Raw genomic sequence first — 20,616 nt, forward strand, 5'->3', positions numbered from 1 at the left:
GGGGGGAGGACACGATCGTGACAAATCATAATAAGCACCTTCACGGTGTAGGGTTTTGATTTGTATTTTTGTAATAGGGTTTCTATCCTGTCTTGGCAGTGATGAGTCTGCAATGCTTGGTTCAGTTTCGAAAATGTTCTCCCTTTCCCCCGGACTCTTTTAATCGTTAGCTTAGTAGTGTTTGTAGTACATAAAACGCCAGGCTGCCTGGATAGATGGATAAAGAGGCCATTTGTATTGTTTGGGGGGATCCTTATGTGATCTGTAGAGAAACTGCACCTAAGCTCATTTCTTGCATTCACAATTACCTTGTTCAAGAGGCAATGAAGGCACCTTCATCTAAGTGTTTAAACACTTTCCGGGAATAATGGATTAGTGTTAGTATCCCTAGGATGGATATTTACAGAAGTCAGCACTGTGTGGAATATGTTTGCGGAGCTTGTCACTTACCAGGATATTCCTGTGGAAGGCTTTCCCATGCCCTCAAATATGCTGTAGTGGAGAAATGCAGTCCTCTTGCTCCAATAGGATCTCTGACCCATATTCCCTCTTCACTGCAGGAAGTAGCTGTGAAGTTGGAGTCTCAGAAGGCCAGACATCCCCAGCTGCTATATGAAAGCAAACTATACAAGATTCTGCAAGGGGGAGTTGGCATCCCTCACATACGGTAAGAATTATAGCTCTTGGGAGATAAAGTAGTCATTATCTCTTTTCCCCAAAGGATGAGTGTATTTTGTTTTTCACTGCTGGAGGAAGTGATACATATATGTTGCCTGAAATAAGCCTTATTATGAGTGGTAGCAAGTTGCATCTAGAAAAAGATCTTGAAGGATCCTTCTCTACCAGCTGCTTGTTTCCCTTCCCCATCTCTGCACCAACAAAATTATCTAGTACTTGAGAATATGGCAGTAGTTGAAACAGGAGTACTGGTTACTCTGAGGATTGGAATAGAACAGTGGAAATGGCTGCTTCCTTTTGTGTTTTTGTTCCAACATGTCTTCCTCCTCTGCTCAGAAAATGGCGGATGTCAGTACTTAAACATTCCCAAGAAGTGGAATATATTTCTTTAATTTCCCACCTCGCTCCCATTCCCTTCTACCATCAGTATTGTATCTTGAAAGATTGGGGCTTCTGAGGACTGGGGAGGGGGAAGGAAGAGTGCAGAAAGTGGAAGCCCCTTACAGTTGCTGACGCATATGCATCACTGAGCTCTTAATTATGCACTGCTGCTTAAATCACCTTCCTTCCTTTTATTCTCTTCTGAAAATGGAATTTCATTGTGAGATCTACTTGAGAGGTTCCCAGTCTTGTAATGGATGAAACTAGTAGCTAGTGGGAGAGTAAATAAAGTAGCAGCTCAGTCTGCTTTTCTATTGTGAAACTCATAAAAAGCACTTAAAAAAAACTTTATACAAAGGAAAAGATTCTGAGTCAAGACTCTTAGCAGCTCTTTGCTAGTGCTCTAAAACATCAGGCAGTACTGTTAAATACATTGTATATCTGAAAAAAATAATCTGATTGGGTTTTGCTTACGAATAGTGTTAGTAATAAGTTTGGCAAGTGGAGAGACTACAGTAAATGGATTCAATTTAGGATGGTTATTCTACTTACCTTTTTTGAAATGGTTGGACATTCTGAACTCTTACATTTCACTTCTGTATGTTGTACTGTGACTTCTGGCATTTGTACCTCATAATCAAAGTGAACCATGTGTAAGCAGAAAATAAACTTAGTAAAGGCACTTCTTGTAGATATTCCAATTCAATTCTCTAAGTAGTTAAAAACTGGTTTGCAATTGTAAACCAGTAAGAAATGTTGATGTCTTAGTCATAAGAGGCTTCTGCTGCTGGAAGTTTGTGAACTACATAAACTACAATGCCATGTTGTAACCTACATAAGTCCTTTACTGAATGGATACAGAATTATTCAATGACATACTTGTATGAAGCAACTACCCCCCGGATTTAATTACATTGTGCAACTGTAGGAATAAAGCTGCATTTATTACGTAATAGATTTGGCAGTTCTGCGTTCTGTTGATGGAGTTTTCACTTTTGATAAGATTCTATTCAGGCCTGTGCTTAGATGCAGAGCATAATATTATTTAAATTTTTGCTGCTAAGGTTGAAAATTGGATGATCTTGCTTTGAAAGCCAGTATTTTGTTATGAAGAACTGTAGATGTCATTTAAAAACCACTGGATTGTATGAAGTTACATGTTGTTTAGTGAGGCTATTTTTTAGTTTAAATTGATTAAATTTTACTTTTTGCTTTATTAAACCTGGCAGTTGTTTTTAAATAATAAAACATTAATGGAAGTATATTTTTAGGAAATGCAGAATATACTTTAGCCACCCAATTCCGTAAATGTATATAATGAAGTAATTGGTGACTTCTTTCAGTAAAGGAAATTGATTTGGTTGAGTGATGATAAATTATTATGAGGATATGGAATGTTTGCCGAGGCAACTGTTCTTTCATCTCAGAAGTAATCATTGAAGTTTTTGTTGTCTTCTTTGTTTGCATGTTGCTAGCTACACATGCTGGTTGTGTTTTCACATTGTAAGCTATAAACTATGGCTACCTGTGCACAAGCCAATTGTGCCTAATTTTCTCCATTGTGCTTGTGTTGGGTGGAAGCAAACTATGATCCCCTGCTTAGTGTTACATCTGAATCACGGATTGTGATTCATTGGCACCAAGCAAACTGCAATGATAGGTCAAGGAATGTTCTTTGTTTACTGTGATTTGTTGGATTACCATCAGTGTTAAAAACTCAGATATGGCTAGGCACCAAATGGCTCCTTAAACCAGGGTAACAGTTTCCAAAACAGAATGCCTAGTTGCAGTTTTGGGGCTAGATGCCTCAAAAGTCATATTTTTCAATACAGCTATTTGGTTCCTGAAATTCATTATGATTGTGCAGATAAAATACAATATAATTCTGCTGGATGTGTTTCTAGTGTATGAAAATAGTCAAGCTCCAAGGATCCCGAGGCTTGCACCCCCAGTTGGTCAGGTGTCATCCTGGTGCCCGGGCATCTTCATTTGGCTGCAAATGGCCGATAACCAGGCGCAAAGTGCTCCTGGCAAATTTCAAGTATTGATTACCATGGCATGCACTTGTGATCATTGCATAATTCAGGGCTTGCTAATCTGTGACTCTCCAGATGTTGCTGGCCATCATCCCTGACCATTGGCTATGGTGGGTAATGGAAGTTGGAGCCTGACAACAAATGAAAAGGAACAGGTTATCCACCCCATGTGTAGCTAATGGCTGAAGATGGTTCAAACTATGGTTAAAGGAAGACTGTAATTTTGCATATTGTCTGAATTGACAAAAGCATGATTTCAGTCAGTTGGCAGACCAGCAGGCCAAATGGCCAGTGCTAATGGATGTGATGTGATGTCTAAATTGACAGTTACTGTTGCTCTGCCTCCAGAGGCTGCTGCACTGTGAATATGAAGTTAAAACTATAGCTGCATGATTCTGAGAGATTAGAAAATGAAATCAAACTGGATGGTGAAGGTTAATGGAGTTGGGTATGTTTAGTCTGGAAAAGAGACAATTAAGAGGCAATATGGTATCTCTTCAGATACTTCCAAGGGCTGTCACATGATTGGATTGAGCCTGTTTCCTGTTGCTTCAGATAGTAGGACCCGAACCAAAGGGTTTGAATTACAGTGGTGCCTCGCAAGACGAAAGTAATTCGTTCTGCGAGTTTTTTCGTCTTGCGAATTTTTCGTCTTGCGAAGCATGGTTTTAACGGTATTAACAGTTTTAAGAAAAAGGAAACAAACTCGCAAGACGTTTTCGTCTTGCGAAGCAAGCCCATAGGGAAATTCGTCTTGCGAAGCAACTCAAAAAACGAAAAACTCTTTCGTCTTGCGAGTTTTTCGTCTTGCGAGGCATTCGTCTTGTGAGGTACCACTGTACATGAAAGGTGATTTCAGCTAAACATTAGGAATAACTGCATGTGCAACTAGATGTTCAGATCATGGTTTGAGTTCTGCACCTGTGGTTAGCACAGTTTGACAGTGGAACAGGCTGCTCTGGAAAGTGGTGGGCTCCTTCCACAGGCTGTACTACATGGAATGCTATAGTATTCATCAGCTAGGGTTGAACCAGATGGCCTTTAAAAACATTGAAGTACATCACCTGGATGAATGAATTTGTGATTTATTTATTTATTTATACCTCCATTGATTTGGTTGGCATTATGGCTCTGCTTTGTAATTTCTGATTTATTTTATTGATTATCTATCCAAAACACTTTTACTCCGTTCTTTAGCCAAAAGTTCCCAGAGTGACTTAGAAGATCAGTAATAAGACAGCTCCGTTCCTCACATGTAAAATACATGAAGCACAAGAAAGCATATGCACTCTTAGTTTATTCTTGCAGCAAATAGTTCGTGTTGGAGAAACTGAACAGGTTTTCCAGTATGTTTTTTTGTTATATTATTTTTGCAAATGATTAATTGGTTTGACGAATGATAGCTTGGATTAAAATTTAGTTGCACTTTGTTTCCAGTGAAATAACTGCGACTTAAGTCTTAACTAACATTTCATAGTTTTCAGTAGGACCCTAATGCAACTAGCTTAGACTGGTTTCAACCCAATATAACACAACACAATTTCACAAATACCAATACTTGATATCTGAAAGATGGCCTCCTGTCCAAAATTAACAGTCTTTATCAGTGACCGTATTGTATGTGCCACCACAAAGGGAGGCTAGGTTGATGGATACCCAGGACAGGGTCTTTTCTGTACCAGCACCCAATTGTGAAACTTGCCTTCCTTGGAGGTCAGGTTGGCACCATCTTTTCCTAACTTTAGGCCAACCCTAAATACTGTTTTGCTTTGTCTGGCTTTTGATGGATTTTAAATTCAACTCTGTAGTTTTGTGGTGTTAAGTTTTATTTAGTTTTAACTGATGTCTTTATACTGTTTTTACAAATTATAGCTACTTGTGGGCAGAAAAGGTATTCATAAATACTTAAAAAAATTTAAAAAGTCTAAATCATAGTCTAGTAAAATCTTGTCAAACAAGAGACTTGTCTTTGCATCGCCCGTCATGTGTTTATGTAACATAAGAGAGTGCCTGTAGAGAACTAATATCAGAATGAAAATCATGTTAGTTTGATTATAGACACTAAACTTTGCTATTAGAAACTTTTGTCTCTCCTAAAAGCAAACTGAGCTGGTTAATATTGATAGGACTTCAGCAAAAGCAGGGCCCATGATAACCAAGAGGGGAGGTATCAGTATGATCAAAGAAGCCACAGGGTTTGCAGATATACAAACAATCCGTAAGGAATACGAGAGGGACAGTCCACACACATATCAACAGGGCAGTGACGGCTAAGCATGCTCACTGGCCACAGAGCATCTTTGGGAGGCAATTGGAGGGGAATATAGTGGAAGAGGGTATATCTGGCTGTAACCCTGAACAGGAACACTCCATACAGCAACACTCCTTTTGCAGGTCCCCCTTGTTCTGTCCTTAGGAGCATCAGGGCAGTTTCTTTCTACATACAGACTTGTTACAGGCCCAGGTCAAAAAGGCTGCACAACATGCTTTGTATGTATGAAAGGATTTCTGAAATGACCCCACCCCATCCCTTTCTGAAACCTGCTCCTAGCACTGTTTGATAAGTTGCTTTGGAAACTCTAGGAACTGACTTCCGCATAACATAAGGATTTGCATTTTAGGGATTTTGTGTGTGTGTGTTTAAGCTTACCTTTGAATATTGGGCCCTGTTCTATGGTTATCCTATTTGCTACCACTTCATCATAAGAAACAAAACTACAGTGGTACCTCTGGTTGCGGACACGATCTGTTCCGGGGTGCCGTTTTCACGCCGAAAAGTCTGTAACCAGAGTGGGGCTTCTGTGCATGTGTGAAGCGCTATAGAGCGCTTCTGCACGTGCGTGTGCGCACACGCGCACGGTAAAACCCAGAAGTAAACACTTCCTGGTTTGCCATGTTCTTAACCCAAAAAAAGCAACATGATGCGTTTGCAAGAAGAGGTATGACTGTACAGAACTCTTTCAAACTGACCAGAGGGAAGGCATTAAACGGACAGTTTTGAAAAGGTGGAGTCATGGCATCTAACTTTTGATTGGTTTGGGTTAAGATGCATTTTCATTACAAAAACTAAGTGTGTACCTTTGCTTATGGCTGTTGAATGAAGGCTATCAAATATTGTCTTTTCTCTTAAAATAGGTTTGTAAAAAACAAACAAACATGGTGGGATTGGTTCTAAATCTCGTATGTCCATATAATTTTGGAAAATTGTCATAAGGACAACTTGAATGAAATGTTTCAAATTCATTGACCGTGAACTAGTTCTTAAACATTTCTTAAGTGCCAGTGGCAGTTTTTTAGGTGGCTTGAGGACTAGGTGCCATTGTTAGAAACTCAGATATATAAGCTAGGTGCCAAGTGGCACCTTAAATCTAGGTTACTGTCATCACAACTGAATGTCTTTTCGTCAGGGGGTTGGACTAGATGACCCTGGTGGCGCTGTGGTGTAAACCACTGAGTCTCTTGGGCTTGCCGATCATAAGGTCGGTGGTTCAAATCCTTGTGATGGGGTGAGCTCCTGCTTCTTTGTTTCAGCTCCTGCCAACCTAGCAGTTCAAAAGCATACCAGTGCGAGTAGATAAATAGGTACCGCTGCAGTGGGAAGATAAGCAGCGTTTCCATGCGCTCTGGCGCTCGTCACGGTGTTCCGTGCTCCAGAAGTGGTTTAGTCATGCTGGCCACATGACCTGGAAAAGTTGTCCATGGACAAATGCCAGCTCCCTCGGCCTGAAAGCGGAGATGAGTCCCGGACCTCATAGTCGAATTCAACTGGACTTAACTGTCCAGGGGTCCTTTACTTTGCCTTTACTAGATGAACTTTGGGGTCCCTTCCAGGACTACAATTCTATGATCTCAACTACATTGCTTGACTGTAGCTTGTTCTTACAACAATTCACTTGTCCCATTATGCAAGAAGGAGAAACGCGCAAACTGAAAATGGAAGTGGTATTAACTATGGACTAAGGCAGAGGTTTTTAAACTCTGGTCACCAACCTGGCACCCAGAAATCTCCATGTAGTCGCAACACCACTACCAAAATGTACCTGGCTAATTTCAAACACTGCTAGGTGCCCCAGGTTTTTCTGTTCCTAGTCATACAAATGTGAAATACATAGGAATGCATAAATTGAGGGGTCAAAAGTGTATCATCTCCATTTGCAGAAGTGAATAATTGGCTCCAGGAATAATTGAATCATAGAATTGGAAGGGACCCTGAGGATCATCTGGTCCAGCCCTTCAGTGCAGGAATATGCAGCTGTCCCATATGGGGATTGAGCCCACAACTGTGGTGTTATCAGCACTCTAAAAAACTGAGCTAGTGCCTTGTTTAGGGGAAGGGGATAGATTGCCCAAACAGCCCAGGTGATGGAGACAGAGCATTTCTGGTGTTAAAACCTGGAATATGAAAGCTAGGAGCTAAATGGCACCTTAAACATAGATTATGGGCTCAACAACGGAATGTCTAGGTGCGCTATTTAATAACAAGAATACAAAGCTGAAAATGAATGAACTGCAGCTAAAATGTTATGTTCACTTTTCACATGGTCTAGTCTTTCCCCTGCCCACCCCCCAATATTTTTAAGAGGGTCTCTTCTCCAGAGAGAGTAGCTGGAAGTGGGGAGGCAGCAAAAGTTCCTCCTTTCCTTCCACTATGCAGTTTTAATCTGAAATCTTAGGTGCAGTACTGCGCCCAGAGCTCAGAAACGGCTCATGCTAATGAAATTCCCTGTTGCAAAATGTGCCTAGAACAATGGGAGTTTTGAACACTGTGCATTTTTGCTATTCCAGATTCGCCTTAGCAGAGAAGCATGCTTGCAAATTAATCATGTTTAACTTCCTCAAGTTACCCTTTTTAAAAAGAAGAAGACTATTTTGTTAAATATATGATGAGCCAGTGTGGTGTAGTGGTTAAGAACAGTGGACTTGTAATCTGGTGAACTGGGTTTGATTCCCCACTCCTCCACATGCAGTTGCTGGGTGACCTTGGGCTAGTCACACTTCTCTGAAGTCTCTCAGCCTCACTCACCTCACAGAAGGGAAAGGAGATTGTTAGCCACTTTGAGACTCCTTACGGTAGTGATAAAGCGGGATATCAAATCCAAACTCCTCTTCTTCTCTATCATGAATTTCAGGAGTAGATACATAGGGTTACATAGGTAATATAGGTCTTGGTTCCAGGTGCTGATCAGACCTAAGCCTGCTTTCTTTGGCAAAGCATTAACTTAGCTTCTGAAGGTTTCACCAAGTGTTCACACTATGCCCTCTCATCCCCGGACTTAGACTTGTATCCAAAGTAGTGCTAAGTCAGTCATTCCGTTAGTGGAAGGATTTCTGTTTTCACAGTGGAACTTTCCCCCTCTCATCCCCCCCCCCCCAAATTTGTTCTGGAGTTTCCCCCAGGGTGTGTGTGCAGGAGGGGGAAGTTCTGTTGTGTAAGGCTAAATCCTTTGTTAACAGAATGAGAGCAGCTGCTCAGTGTGTTGGAGGGAGAAAAGGTTGGAAATGCATTGCCTTTTACCACTCCTTCCTTCCAAGTTAAACTATGGGCTAAAGAGCCATGATTAATATTGTTTCTCTGAATTTCAGTCAGTTCTCCATTTGATGGAATGTATAGGGAAGTTTCATGTGAACTAGTCTGTAGATGCATTGAGACAGTAGCCTGCTCTGGTTTATTACTGTGTTTTTTCCAACAGTGTCAATGACTGATATCTTATTGTGCATGCATTCTGACCCACAATTGCCTCTTGCTAGATGACTAGTTGCAAGGCAGAATTTAGCAAAATGAGGTATGGCTTTACTAGCTTGCATTGCTGAAATATGTGGTTTAATTGTGCAACTACCTTCAAAGGATAGTTGTCACACCTTAGAGTTTGGGTGCGTTCTGTGTTTGACTTCTAACTTATCCTGTCTAGACTTTGTGTTATGTTAAAAGTATAAGAAAAAGTGCTTGAAGTAGTAAAGAGACCCCTGACCATTAGGTCCAGTCATGGCTGACTCTGGGGTTGCGGTGCTCATCTCGCTTTATTGGCTGAGGGAGCCGGTGTACAGCTTCCAGGTCATGTGGCCAGCATGACTAAGCTGCTTCTGGCGAACCAGAGCAGCACATGGAAACACTGTTTACCTTCCTGCCGGAGCGGTACCTATTTATCTACTTGCACTTTGACGTGCTTTCCAACTGCTAGGTTGGCAGGAGCAGGGATTGAGCAACGGGAGCTCACTCTGTCATGGGGAATCGAACTGCCGACCTTCTGATCAGCAAGTCCTAAGCTCTGTGGTTTAACCCACAGCACCACCCACGTCCCGCTTGAAGTAGTACTTGAACACAAGTAAACATCACATTTTCTTCTGCTTTCAATGTTATATATATATTAAGTCGTGTTGCGTTAGGTTCATGTTTTGGCTTTTTGGCTTGCGAATGCGGCACAATTCCGGGTTTCGCCACGTGCGCAGAAGCGTTCTGCGTGCTTTGCACATGCGCAGAAGTGCTGTATTGCGCCGTGCTCTAGTTATGGACTTTTCGGGGTGCAAATGGCATCCCGGAACGGATTGAGTCCGTAACTACAGGTACCACTGTATCTGGATAATCACAATAGTTTCAAAAAATTCAGTGTTAATTTATGGTCTCAGTTGGGTACATTTTACTTTGACTAGCCCTTTCAGTGTTTTATTTAGGTAAACATGAAGTATATGTAATTGATGCATTTTAAATATAAACCCATGGTGAAATCACTATTGTCAGTCACACTTTCTGCCTGTCTGAAAGTTGCTAGAGATGCATTTAAGATGTGAGTATTGTGTAAGTTAAAACTTACTCTGCATATTATTTCCCTTATCCCATATATGGGATGCATAGCTCACTTCTGCATTTAGCACTATGATTGAAATTCCTATCTGGTGCCAAATAATTATGAGCCCATTAGACAACATTGATTTATATCCTTAAATTCCATAAATTCCATAATTAAGATATGGCCAAAGGTTGGCAAATCTATCTTCGTAATAACACATACCACAAATGTAAATGTTTAAGATGTTTTAAACATTGCCTTGAATTCTGAGTTGATCTTCTATGCCCACTGACTTCATTTAGTCCTTACTGGGCTGCTCTGGGACAGCCCACCCCATTGTAGTTTTTTGTTTGTGGAAAGATTGACTCATGCCCAATCCTAGAACTGATTTATCAATTGATGTCTACAGACAGCTCTCAGTTCCATCTCTTGAGACACTTAAATAGTTTATTCTTGTTAACCTGGAAGTGACCTACCCAGAGAATGTGATGGTTCATCTAACCTTTGTATACTTTAGTGCAGGGGTCAGCAACCTTTTTCAGACATGGGCCGGTCCACCGTCCTCAGACCATGTGGGCCGGACTATATTTTGAAAAAAATATATGAACAAATTCCTATGCCCCATAAATAACCCAGAGATCAATTTAAATAAAAGCACACATTCTACTCATGTGAAAACACGCTGATTCCTGGACCATCCGCAGGCCAGACTGAGAATGCGCTTGGGCCGAATCCGGCCCCCGGGCCTTAGGTTGCCTACCCCTGCTTTAGTGTCTCTACCTCTCACCTTTCTTTTCAGTCACTCCATTTCCCCCTCCCACCCAATTGTCTGTTCTCCCCTCCCCCAATTCTGTCTCAACATCTTGTACCATAGTGGTCTTATGCAGTTGTGGGAGGGGGAGTTTCTCCTCTTAAGGTTTTTTCCTGAAGAGTTTCTGAGCATCTGTAAATTTGAGACCAATATCTATCTGTAGCATCTGAAGAAGTGTGCATGCACACGAAAGCTCATACCAAGAACAAATTTGGTCTCTAGGGTGCTACTGGACTTTAAAAAACAAAATTATATATATATATTTCTGTAGTATACGTAATATGTTAATACCTCATGCAATTTTGCATGATACTGAGTACGTATAGGAAGTTTTGAATCATTGCTAGAAGGAATTAATAGTAATACCTGTATGAATCCCAAAGGTAATTTCCCCCTCTGCTTCTCTAGATACATGAGCATCTAAGGAGCATCTAGGGTTGAGTGTCTTCATTCCCACAAGACAAAGAGCCTCTTGGTTCCTCAAGTGCCAGCTGCTTGTGAAGGCTAACTTAAAAGTCAGTTGACTGGCTGTATCTTGCCAGTTTTCAAACATGCAGCCTTCACTTACGTATTTTCCTTCAACTGACCTTAGTATATGTTGTCTTCTGCTGGTGCCAATAATTTTATTATGCCCATCTTGATTTGTTGCTCTTTCTGTCTTTAGAGGGCAAGTTGAGATAGTGATTTCAGAAATGTTGACCTTGCTTTTATTTTTTACCCATTCATAAAGTTTACATTGGTGTGCCTCCCTGCGTTCAGACACTATTTTACTCTTTCATAGAATTCAGCATTGCATTTCAGATTGGTATCGTATTGTGGTCTTTGCTGTGGTGTGTTCCCAGCTGTGTGCAATTTACGCTCTCCAAGTAGTTAGACTCCTCAGTTTTAAAAAAGAAATGATTGAAACTATTTTGTACACAGATTTTTAGACTATCAATTGTCTGTTCCCATTTCTAAGTGACTCTACAGTGTGACCTTTCTGGTATACCAAATGTTGCTGTCATGGTAGTTTCTCAATTCTAGAGAGTGTTGGAGAAAGATAAAATGCCTGAATGTTGTTACATATGCATCTAGGGCGCTTCCTGAAAGTGATTTCACTGTGCATATGTTGTTGCTTTCTGCAGCAGTTGAAAGGATCAGTGTTTTGATTTGGTTAAACCAAAACCACTAGATGCAATCTAACTACATTTCCATGATAATTCTAGATTTTAGAGGGTCCTTAAGGAGAGATGCTCACAGTGGGTCCTCCTTACTCCTATTGTTGATGCCCATTCACTTGCTTCTCTGGGCTTAGTCAGCACCATTTTCCAGAGGGGTGTGTGGGAGAGGGAGGTCAAGGTGTGCAAAGCTACTGCTCCTTTTCATTGTCTCATTGCTGGGTTTAACCTTTAAAATCAGTTTAGGGGTCCCTTATCTAAAGGACTGCCTTCACCTAAACAATCATTCTTGTTTAAGATCAACTGTGGAGACCTCTGTGACTGCCCAGACATTAAGATGGTAGGCACAAGGGATAAAGCCTTCTTGATTGTGGCCCTGCAGTTAGCAGAGCTGCCTATGAATGGGAAAGGGAGCTTTCAGTACAGGCCTTCAAACACACCTTGAGGATTTATTTCATCCAGTCTGGCTTTTTAACAATGTTTTTAATGCCACTGAGACCTTATAGTTAAGAATCTGTATTCTTTTACATATCTTAGTTCACCTTGACTTTTTTTGCTGCCTTATGAGGTCTATGCTCCCAAAGCCAGCATATAAATCCTTATGGTCTAGCTTCTGCTGTGCTAGTGAGGAGGAGGAACAGGGCCAGGAGACTCCAGGGATTGGCAAATTACCCAGCAATGCTGATCCTTGACTGCATTATGTGGCATCGTGTGTGCTTTGTAAACCATAACCAGCTGTCAGATTTTAAAATGTTGTACAGAAAAATACGTCAACAAAAGTGGGATTCATTAAATATTAAGAAAACAATATTCAGAAAACAAGTATTTTCTGAAACAAGCTATGAACATTATGTTTGGTTACATTCAATCTATCCTAACCATTTCTGCTTCTTTATAGGTGGTATGGTCAAGAGAAAGATTATAATGTTCTAGTCATGGATCTTCTTGGACCCAGCCTTGAGGATCTCTTCAACTTTTGTTCTCGAAGGTTCACAATGAAAACAGTACTTATGTTAGCAGACCAGGTATGTAAATCTGCAAACATTACACAATGGCTATTACAGTGCCTTAAAATGCTGTTCTTTTCATTCTTTCAACTAGGTCAGACTGTATGACTTATTACATGTACTCGAATGAATATAGAAACAAAAATGATAGAAAGAAAAAGGAATAGTGATAGTAGCAGATTATTTAATGTATATAACACAATATTAGAATTCTAGAAACTGTTTAATGGAGCCATGCAAGCAACTATATTGAGAGTTTTGCCTCATATCTTTACTTGCAGTCTTCATATTAATTGCATAAGACTGAAGTTATGCATGCATCTTTGGCTAGGAAGATCATCCAAAATAGTGCAGTAGTTCACATTTCTCAGGCCAAGAGCCTATTGTAGCTATATTTCTCAATTAATTCATGGTAAACAGAAGCTGAATGAAATAGGAAATAGTAAAGCCAACATTCACAGAAGGCTTCAATAAGATTCATTAGAATCAACAGATCTGCAGCATGGGCATATAATGCAGAGATTTGCAAAGGCATAGATTCTTACATTTAGAATAAAATGGCTATTGGATAGCAATTTGTTTCTAGAATAGCTTGAACTGAGTAATCTGGAGGGCTAGTGAGCACTAGCCATTTAATATCAGAACTAACACAAGAAACACTCAAATACTCCAGAGTTGACATTTTAACAGTGTCATTTGTTCAATAACTGCTTGGAAGAAGTAGTTTGCAACATACAATGGGAGAAGTAGTTTGGATCCATAGTAGCTTCATCCCTGTTGAACAGAGCAAGTGAAGTATTCCACTGCTAAAGTTAAGCGTTCTTATGGATTACTCCTATTCAGGAAATATGGACATACTGGGTGTAGTAGACAGGTGCTCATTTGTATGGAGACATGCTTTACAAGTATTACTGTGATTCTAAATCTGTTATTTTAGTATACATTTAAATTGCATGATTAAATAAAATGTCTGTTGTTTTTCTTCTAAGTCATCAGCATGAATGCCATCCATACATGACGAAGCCTTTTAAACCTTTTTAGACTGTTAGGAAGAAACTCAGTATCCAATCTCTGTAGAGTGGATGAGTCAGCAGGGGTTTTTGTTTGTTTGTTTGTTGTTTTACACTAGCTAACATTCAAAAGCATTACTAAACTAGTAGTCTTACTGTCTGGTTTGATTTGTATGTTGTAGGTCAGGATAACTAACCATCCCTCTCGAAGCCCATGGGCCTGCTCTTGTTACCCAAGCAGTTTTTTTCTGGACCCTCCAACAATTATGGCAGCAGAAAAAGAAAACAAAGTGCTGGGATAGTTGGAAAAGTTTCAACCCCTCTGCACACCCCAGTACCTTGATGGCAGTGCATTTTACATTTCCCCCAATCATTTGATGAACAGGAAGAGGCAATAACCCCCCCCAAACCCCCCCCCCCCAAATCTCATCTGATTTGCATGGATCAGCTGAGGACAAACCATGTGTGGTGTGTGTTTGTGTAGACAAGAGGGTGAGAGTGGGTGTGGTGTGGTGTGGTCGCACCAACTCTTGGCTACCAACATGCAGTCTTTGGGTTCATAAAGATTAGCAACAATGCAGGTAATAGCCAAAACATGCTTAGATTCATGCCTAAGATATTGTTGCTTGAAAAGCTCTGTAATCTTGGTCATTTTTCTTTTGTTCACAGATGATCAGTAGAATTGAATATGTGCATACAAAGAATTTTATACACAGAGACATTAAACCAGATAACTTCCTAATGGGTATCGGGCGTCACTGTAATAAGGTTAGTCTAATACTTTTTTGCATGAAAGAATGGAGGATGCTGAAATGGCAGTTCATGGAAATGCTGTGCAGCTTGAATTAATTGCTTGTCATTGCTAAACATGTCAATTATTTGCTGACATCTGTCAATTATTTGGCAACAGATAGGAATTTCAATCATAGTGCTAAATGCAGAAGTGAGCTATGGCCCCAACCTTTGGCCATATTTTAATTATGGAATTTAAGGATATAAATCAATATGTTGTCTAATGGACTTATAATTGAGTATGCAAGTTCACTCTGTTCAGTGATACTGTTGATCATTCAGAACCCATGAGTTGCAATAGCACTGCTTACCATAAACTGCGATTTCTTTTTCTCAGTTGCATTTAGGCCAGCATGGTGAAGCCTTTACTACCAGCTACCTAGATATTAAAATTGGCTGTAACCAATCTATAGAGAAACCATTGACTTCTAATAGTAACACAAGCCTGTTGACTTAACTGCTTCCTTTGCTTTCACAAACCTGTGAAAGTTCAAAGTGCAGTTAGTGTAGATATAGCATAACAGTCACAGACTTAAAGTACTGTAACTTTTTTTTTTTTACTAGAAGGGGATGATTTATTAATTTAGCTGGAGATGCATGTCTTTGTTGGATTTTTTTCTTGACTAGACTGTGGGATTAAAATTCATTAAACTACATTGAGCTTGGACAGACAGGCAGCATTGGCAGTGCATTAAGCATGCTGTTGGATAGAAATTCTTAAGTGCAGGACAAATGTATGTGATTGATTATTTTATTGGGAGCAAGATACCCATCTGGTTCTTCATAGGCCTTCAGTGTTGACTCTTCAGATACTACTAGCTATAAAATGTTACCTTTGTTTGCCTGTATGGATGCCAACTTGGGACCATTACTTTAGAACCAAAAAACAAAACAACCACCGTCACTGTTGAATTCTGTTTTAAAGGAGTTACAGTACACCAGTTAGGAACATTGGGGAGGTGGGGTGAGAAAAAACAGCAGCACTCAAAAATAAGGTAAAATGCCTTCCTGTAATCCTATTCCTGTTAAATTTCATCTATCTCTAAATTTTGCACTCTTAACATTCTGTTTCCCTAATGCAATCCAATTCTTTAACTTTCTGGCAAGAACTGGAAATATAGCAAGAACAATTAAACCAGTTAATGCAATTTTTCTTCTTTTGAGTCCCTTTCTCCACACTCTTGACAGTTGTAGTGGGCTGGCATTGTAGCTCCTTGATTTTCTTTGAAGTGAAAGAATAGCCGGGAAAATGCTGTTGTGCTTTTATTAGGTGAGTTTCTTAGGATCATATTGGAAGATGTAAACCGCATCCCGTTTCTCATTCCCAGGGAGGCACTTGGAGTCTGTACCAAATACTTAAATGGAAAGCAGATGCCCACTATTTAACATTTCAAATAATGCTGGACATAGGAGTCTAAATCCCTTGGTTTAATCTAAGCAGAATTTAAATAAAATTTTGCTTTAGGTCTGTGTAAATAGCAGCGCGCTCTCTCTCTCTTTCTGTCTTTTGAAATTTGGTTTTAGATATAGTATGCAGTTTTCTTCTTGTAGCAAAAATGGAGGTAAACATTTTGTATCTTTCATGAATTCTTTCAAAACACACCAGTTGCAGTAGGATAGCTTGTTATGGTAATCTTGTTCCAGTAGATTTTTTTCAATATAAATGAATTTAAAATGTAGTGATTAAAATTGGAATGCTGCATTTCTCAAATTTGTTCTTAATTACATATTTAGGCGTGATTTCACTTCTAGCATAAGATCATCTCTGAGCTGTGCTAGAATAAGCCCTGCATGCTTATGATAGTGAATTTAAGGTGACTAAATGCCTTCTACCTCTTCCTTACTGAAGATTTACTTCCTACATGTCATTTGGGAGAAGGGCAGTTTGTGGAGTCAAAGGATACTTTTGTACATGATATCCAAATTTCCTTCTTATAAAAGCCAAATGTTGCCATTGCTATCCCTTATTCAAGGCAGTGTCATTTTGAAGTGGCTCATGCTCAAAATTTACCTTGCCACATCTAAATTTTTCCTTATAACATTATCTCTTCTGGAAAACTATAGTGCTTGGTGGAAGAAGGATGGCATTTGGCTACCCTATTCTTTCTCTAACGCCTCGGTGTTGCCTGTCTGCGCCAGCCATTGTTGCAATGTAAGCAATACTGTTTGATGCACTGCCACCCTCTATTGTTTGTTCAGTGTTTAGAATCTCCAGTGGGGAAGAGGAAAAGAAGCATGACTGTTAGTACTTCTCAGGACCCATCTTTCTCAGGATTAAACCAGGTCTGAAACTGTCTCCTATTCCAACCTCAATCCCAAACTCATATGCTTTTTTGTTTTGTTTCGGAAAACATGTAGACTTGCAAAAAGCACCTTTTGTTGGCATATTATTCAGACATACTTGGCAAACATGTAACATTACTAAAACGTTTTCCTTGTGGCGCTTGTTTAAACTATAAGGTTCTTATGCTGTCTGTTAAAATGTGAACAAAGTTAAGTATCACTTAACTACTCTAATGTTCTTGTTCTTGAGAAATAGCCCTGTGTTCAAAAATGCAGCAGCAAGGAGGATGTGCTGTGAGGGAATTGCATATGCCTGCTTAAATGTACATGGTCTGTATCTGGATGTAGGAGGCCTCTTATCCCGTTCATTGACAGCATGATGTTTGTTTGAAAAAAATGAATTTCGGGTCTGGAAACATTCAAGACAAACTCTACTTCTTCCTTGTGTATTAGTAGCTCTGATGGTTTATTCAAATGTAGAATAAGGGACAAGGATCATCTTGTTGCCAGTGGTACATTTAAACAGAATTATTTGATCATAGATCACTGGTAGTTTTGTATTTTTTAAAGCTTTGCTATATCCCAGAAAATGGGCACAAGGTGTCTTAAGCAGCTTTTTCATTTGCTTTTTAAGGCCGAACCTTATTCCACTTCTTTAGAGACCTAAGTTTTGAAAATGCAGTAAGTAAAATGGATTATCTTTTGATTATGCCTCTTCTTGGGCTAGCATTAACATCTACTTCAAATGGATGTTACTTAGTTTCCAAAGCTACACTGTAAGCCCTGGGTGTTGTGCAATTTAAGAGTTTTAACTTCTTAGCTTGCTCTGAAATTACTTTAGTTGTTGAAAAGGGAAGGAGGAGTTGGGCCTTAAGTATGGTGCTACTCATGAATATTACTACTTACGACTAGTGATGCTTTTGTGTCAGGAAGCTGGTGCTGGACAGGAAAATTTAGCTCTGGTGGGAACTTTTATTCCAGTGCAGATGTCGGTCCCTGGTCTGGACTGGGACCAGAGAAGTAGACAAAGTTGATTCTAATTAGGACCCCCTGGCCTGCTACTTCCTCTACAAAATATAAAACAATAAAAACCTACACTATTCATTCAATTACTAATTGCCATGTCTAATTTGGCCCATAGTACTCCACTTGCAAGTGAAGCAGCTTGGCTTCCATAGCCTTATTCCTTGCCTGGTAACATCCCTTTTCAACACCCTCCTCAGCAGAGAGGCAAACTTTGCAAACGAGCTACAGAAGGTTTATTGCCATGGAAGAGGGTGTGTGGAAAACAAGTCCATGTTTTTTCATTCACCTGCCTTTTGCCACTGGGTCATACTCTTTCAGAAATGGTTGGGAGGGGGTGTTTTCATCTCCAGAATTGGGTGCCTCACATTATCCAAATTGCTAATGCATATTGCTTCAAAATATTGCTTCACTCTGTTAGTGAAAATTATCAGAAATGAAGGAATGTATTGCAGATGAAAAATATGCAGGGTCTCGTATTCCAGTCTGCCATATATTAGTGTGCTAGCCTCACTAAAGATTGAGGTTCCTATGAGAGTAATTTTAAGTGAGTTCTCCCCTAAAAACTCACATGGAAATGAAGACCACCTATTTTGTGCTAGTATGGAAAGAGGCATTTTGGAAAAGCCCCAAACTGCCGGTCTGAAATAGCATCTTCATTTAGATCAAGAACATTTTTTCCCCATTGCATTTATCAGTAAAACTGTTGTCCAGAAGAAGTTTTAATAATAAGATTTTGATCATTTACATCAGGCACCCCCAAACTCGGCCCTCCAGCTGTTTTTGGACCACAATTACCATCATCCCTGACCTGTCCTGTTAGCTAGGGATGGTCGGAGTTGTAGTCCAAAAACAGCTGGAGGGCTGAGTTTGGGGATGCCTGATTTACATCATAGATGCGTCTCTGAAGATCCTATCTTGGTACAGTGGTGCCTCGCAAGACGAAATTAATCCGTTCCGCGAGTCTCTTCATCTTGCGGTTTTTTCGTCTTGCGAAGCACGGCTATTAGCGGCTTAGCGGCTATTAACGGCTTAGCGGCTTTAAGAAAAAGGAAACAAACTCGCAAGAATTCGCAAGACGTTTTGTCTTGCGAAGCAAGCCCATAGGGAAATTCGTCTTGCGGAACGACTCAAAAAACGGAAAACTCTTTCGTCTAGCGAGTTTTTCGTCTTGCGAGGCATTCGTCTTGCGGGGCACCACTGTACCTGTAGTGAAGCAGTCTGTCATTTATGCTAGTAGAGAGGAGGACATTCAGAGTAGTATTTGATAACTGTGGAAATTGCAAGTTGTGACAATTACTCATTTGGGTCAGTAGTTCATTCTATATGTAGTTGCTTCCAGTTATTCATTTGTGATGGATGATTAGAGAACTTTTGTCTGCATCCGCTCATAGCTTGAAACAATTCTTAATTCTTTTTAAATGCTGCTGTCCTTATTCTTGGTTCTGTATGCCTCAATTGAACTGTGATAAGTGTAGAAACTAAGGAAAATAAATTACAAAGTACTGTATTTTTCGCTCTATAACACACACCCGACCATAACACGCAGGTAGTTTTTAGAGGAGGAAAATCCGTAGGCATGCCACCCGTAGGCATTCCCTCCATAACATGCACAGACATTTCCCCTTACTTTTTAGGAGGAAAAAAGTGAGTGTTATGGTGCAAAAAATACGGGATATCCGTAAAGGCATTGGCAACCTGAAAAAGACAACTGTTTTGAACTAGTTTTGGGGGTTTTTTTAAAGTAAAAACTTGCATATTAGAACTTAGTTTTCTATCAGGTGTTCTCTTCTGAAGAGTTTTTAGGAGAATTATTTCTCCCCTTTAAACTGCGGCTTACTTGATATAGAAGTCTGACTTTAAAACCTAGTATAATTTAAATAATTTGCACACTTTAAAAGTTAAGTATGGTTAAACATATATTGATGCAGCTGTATAGGTCTATAGGTCTTTTCTAACTTGTTCTCCATAGAGCCAAAGCTGATAAATTATTGTTATTTTATTTCTATTTTATTTCTATTTATTAAATTTCTCTACCTCCCTTTGCCTGAAGATCACAGGGTGGTTTACAATATAAAAATACAATTTTTTTTTGCCATAGTAAAAAACAAAAACAAAATTCCCCCACCCCATTTAAAAGGCTATAGATTGTTTAAAAAGGGAGAGGGTGGTGCTGTGATCAAAACCACTGAGCCTCTTGGTCTTCCTGATTGGAAGGCTAGTGGTTTGAATCTGTGCAACGGGGTGAGCTCCCATTGCTCTGTTGCAGCTTCTGCCAACCTAGCAGTTTGAAAGCACACCAAAATAGATAAATAGGTACTACTGTGATGGGAAGTTAAACGGCATTTCCGTGTGCTCTGGCTTCCGTCACGGTGTTCCATTGCGCCAGAAGTGGTTTAGTCATGCTGGCCACGTGACCCGGAAAGCTGTTTGTGGACAAACTCCCTCAGCCTTAAGCAAGATGAGCGCTGCAACCATAGTCACCTTTGGTTGGACTTAACCGTTCATGGGCCCTATACCTTTACTTCTATCTTTTACATTGTTTAATTGGCCGAAGGCCCGGGAGAACAGGAATGTTCCTGCCTGGTGCCTAAATATTGAGCCTCCCTGAGGAAATCATTCTACAAGTGAGGATACACCCCAGAAAAGGCCT

At 40.0% G+C, this 20,616-nt stretch overlaps 1 protein-coding gene across 10 annotated transcripts in view; it reads left to right on the forward strand.

Moving 5' to 3' along the window:
* Positions 1 to 20,616, forward strand: part of CSNK1A1 (casein kinase 1 alpha 1) — a gene marked incomplete at its 3' end in the record, with an annotated part of 42,130 nt that overhangs the window by 886 nt on the left and 20,628 nt on the right. For 9 of the 10 annotated variants that reach the window (XR_013982892.1, XR_013982893.1, XM_080995284.1 and 6 more), the window contains exons 2-5: positions 561 to 667; positions 12,747 to 12,873; positions 14,535 to 14,633; positions 16,857 to 16,940. Coding sequence is in view for 8 of the 10 variants with exons in the window: in XM_080995284.1 (XP_080851410.1) it covers positions 561 to 667; positions 12,747 to 12,873; positions 14,535 to 14,633; positions 16,857 to 16,940 (417 nt within the window). The remainder of the gene's footprint in view (positions 1 to 560; positions 668 to 12,746; positions 12,874 to 14,534; positions 14,634 to 16,856; positions 16,941 to 20,616) is intronic. The other variant, XM_080995290.1, reaches the window with a different exon arrangement.

Source organism: Podarcis pityusensis, assembly GCF_964106645.2.
Source record: "Podarcis pityusensis genome assembly, chromosome: 2".
NCBI lineage: Eukaryota > Metazoa > Chordata > Lepidosauria > Squamata > Lacertidae > Podarcis > Podarcis pityusensis.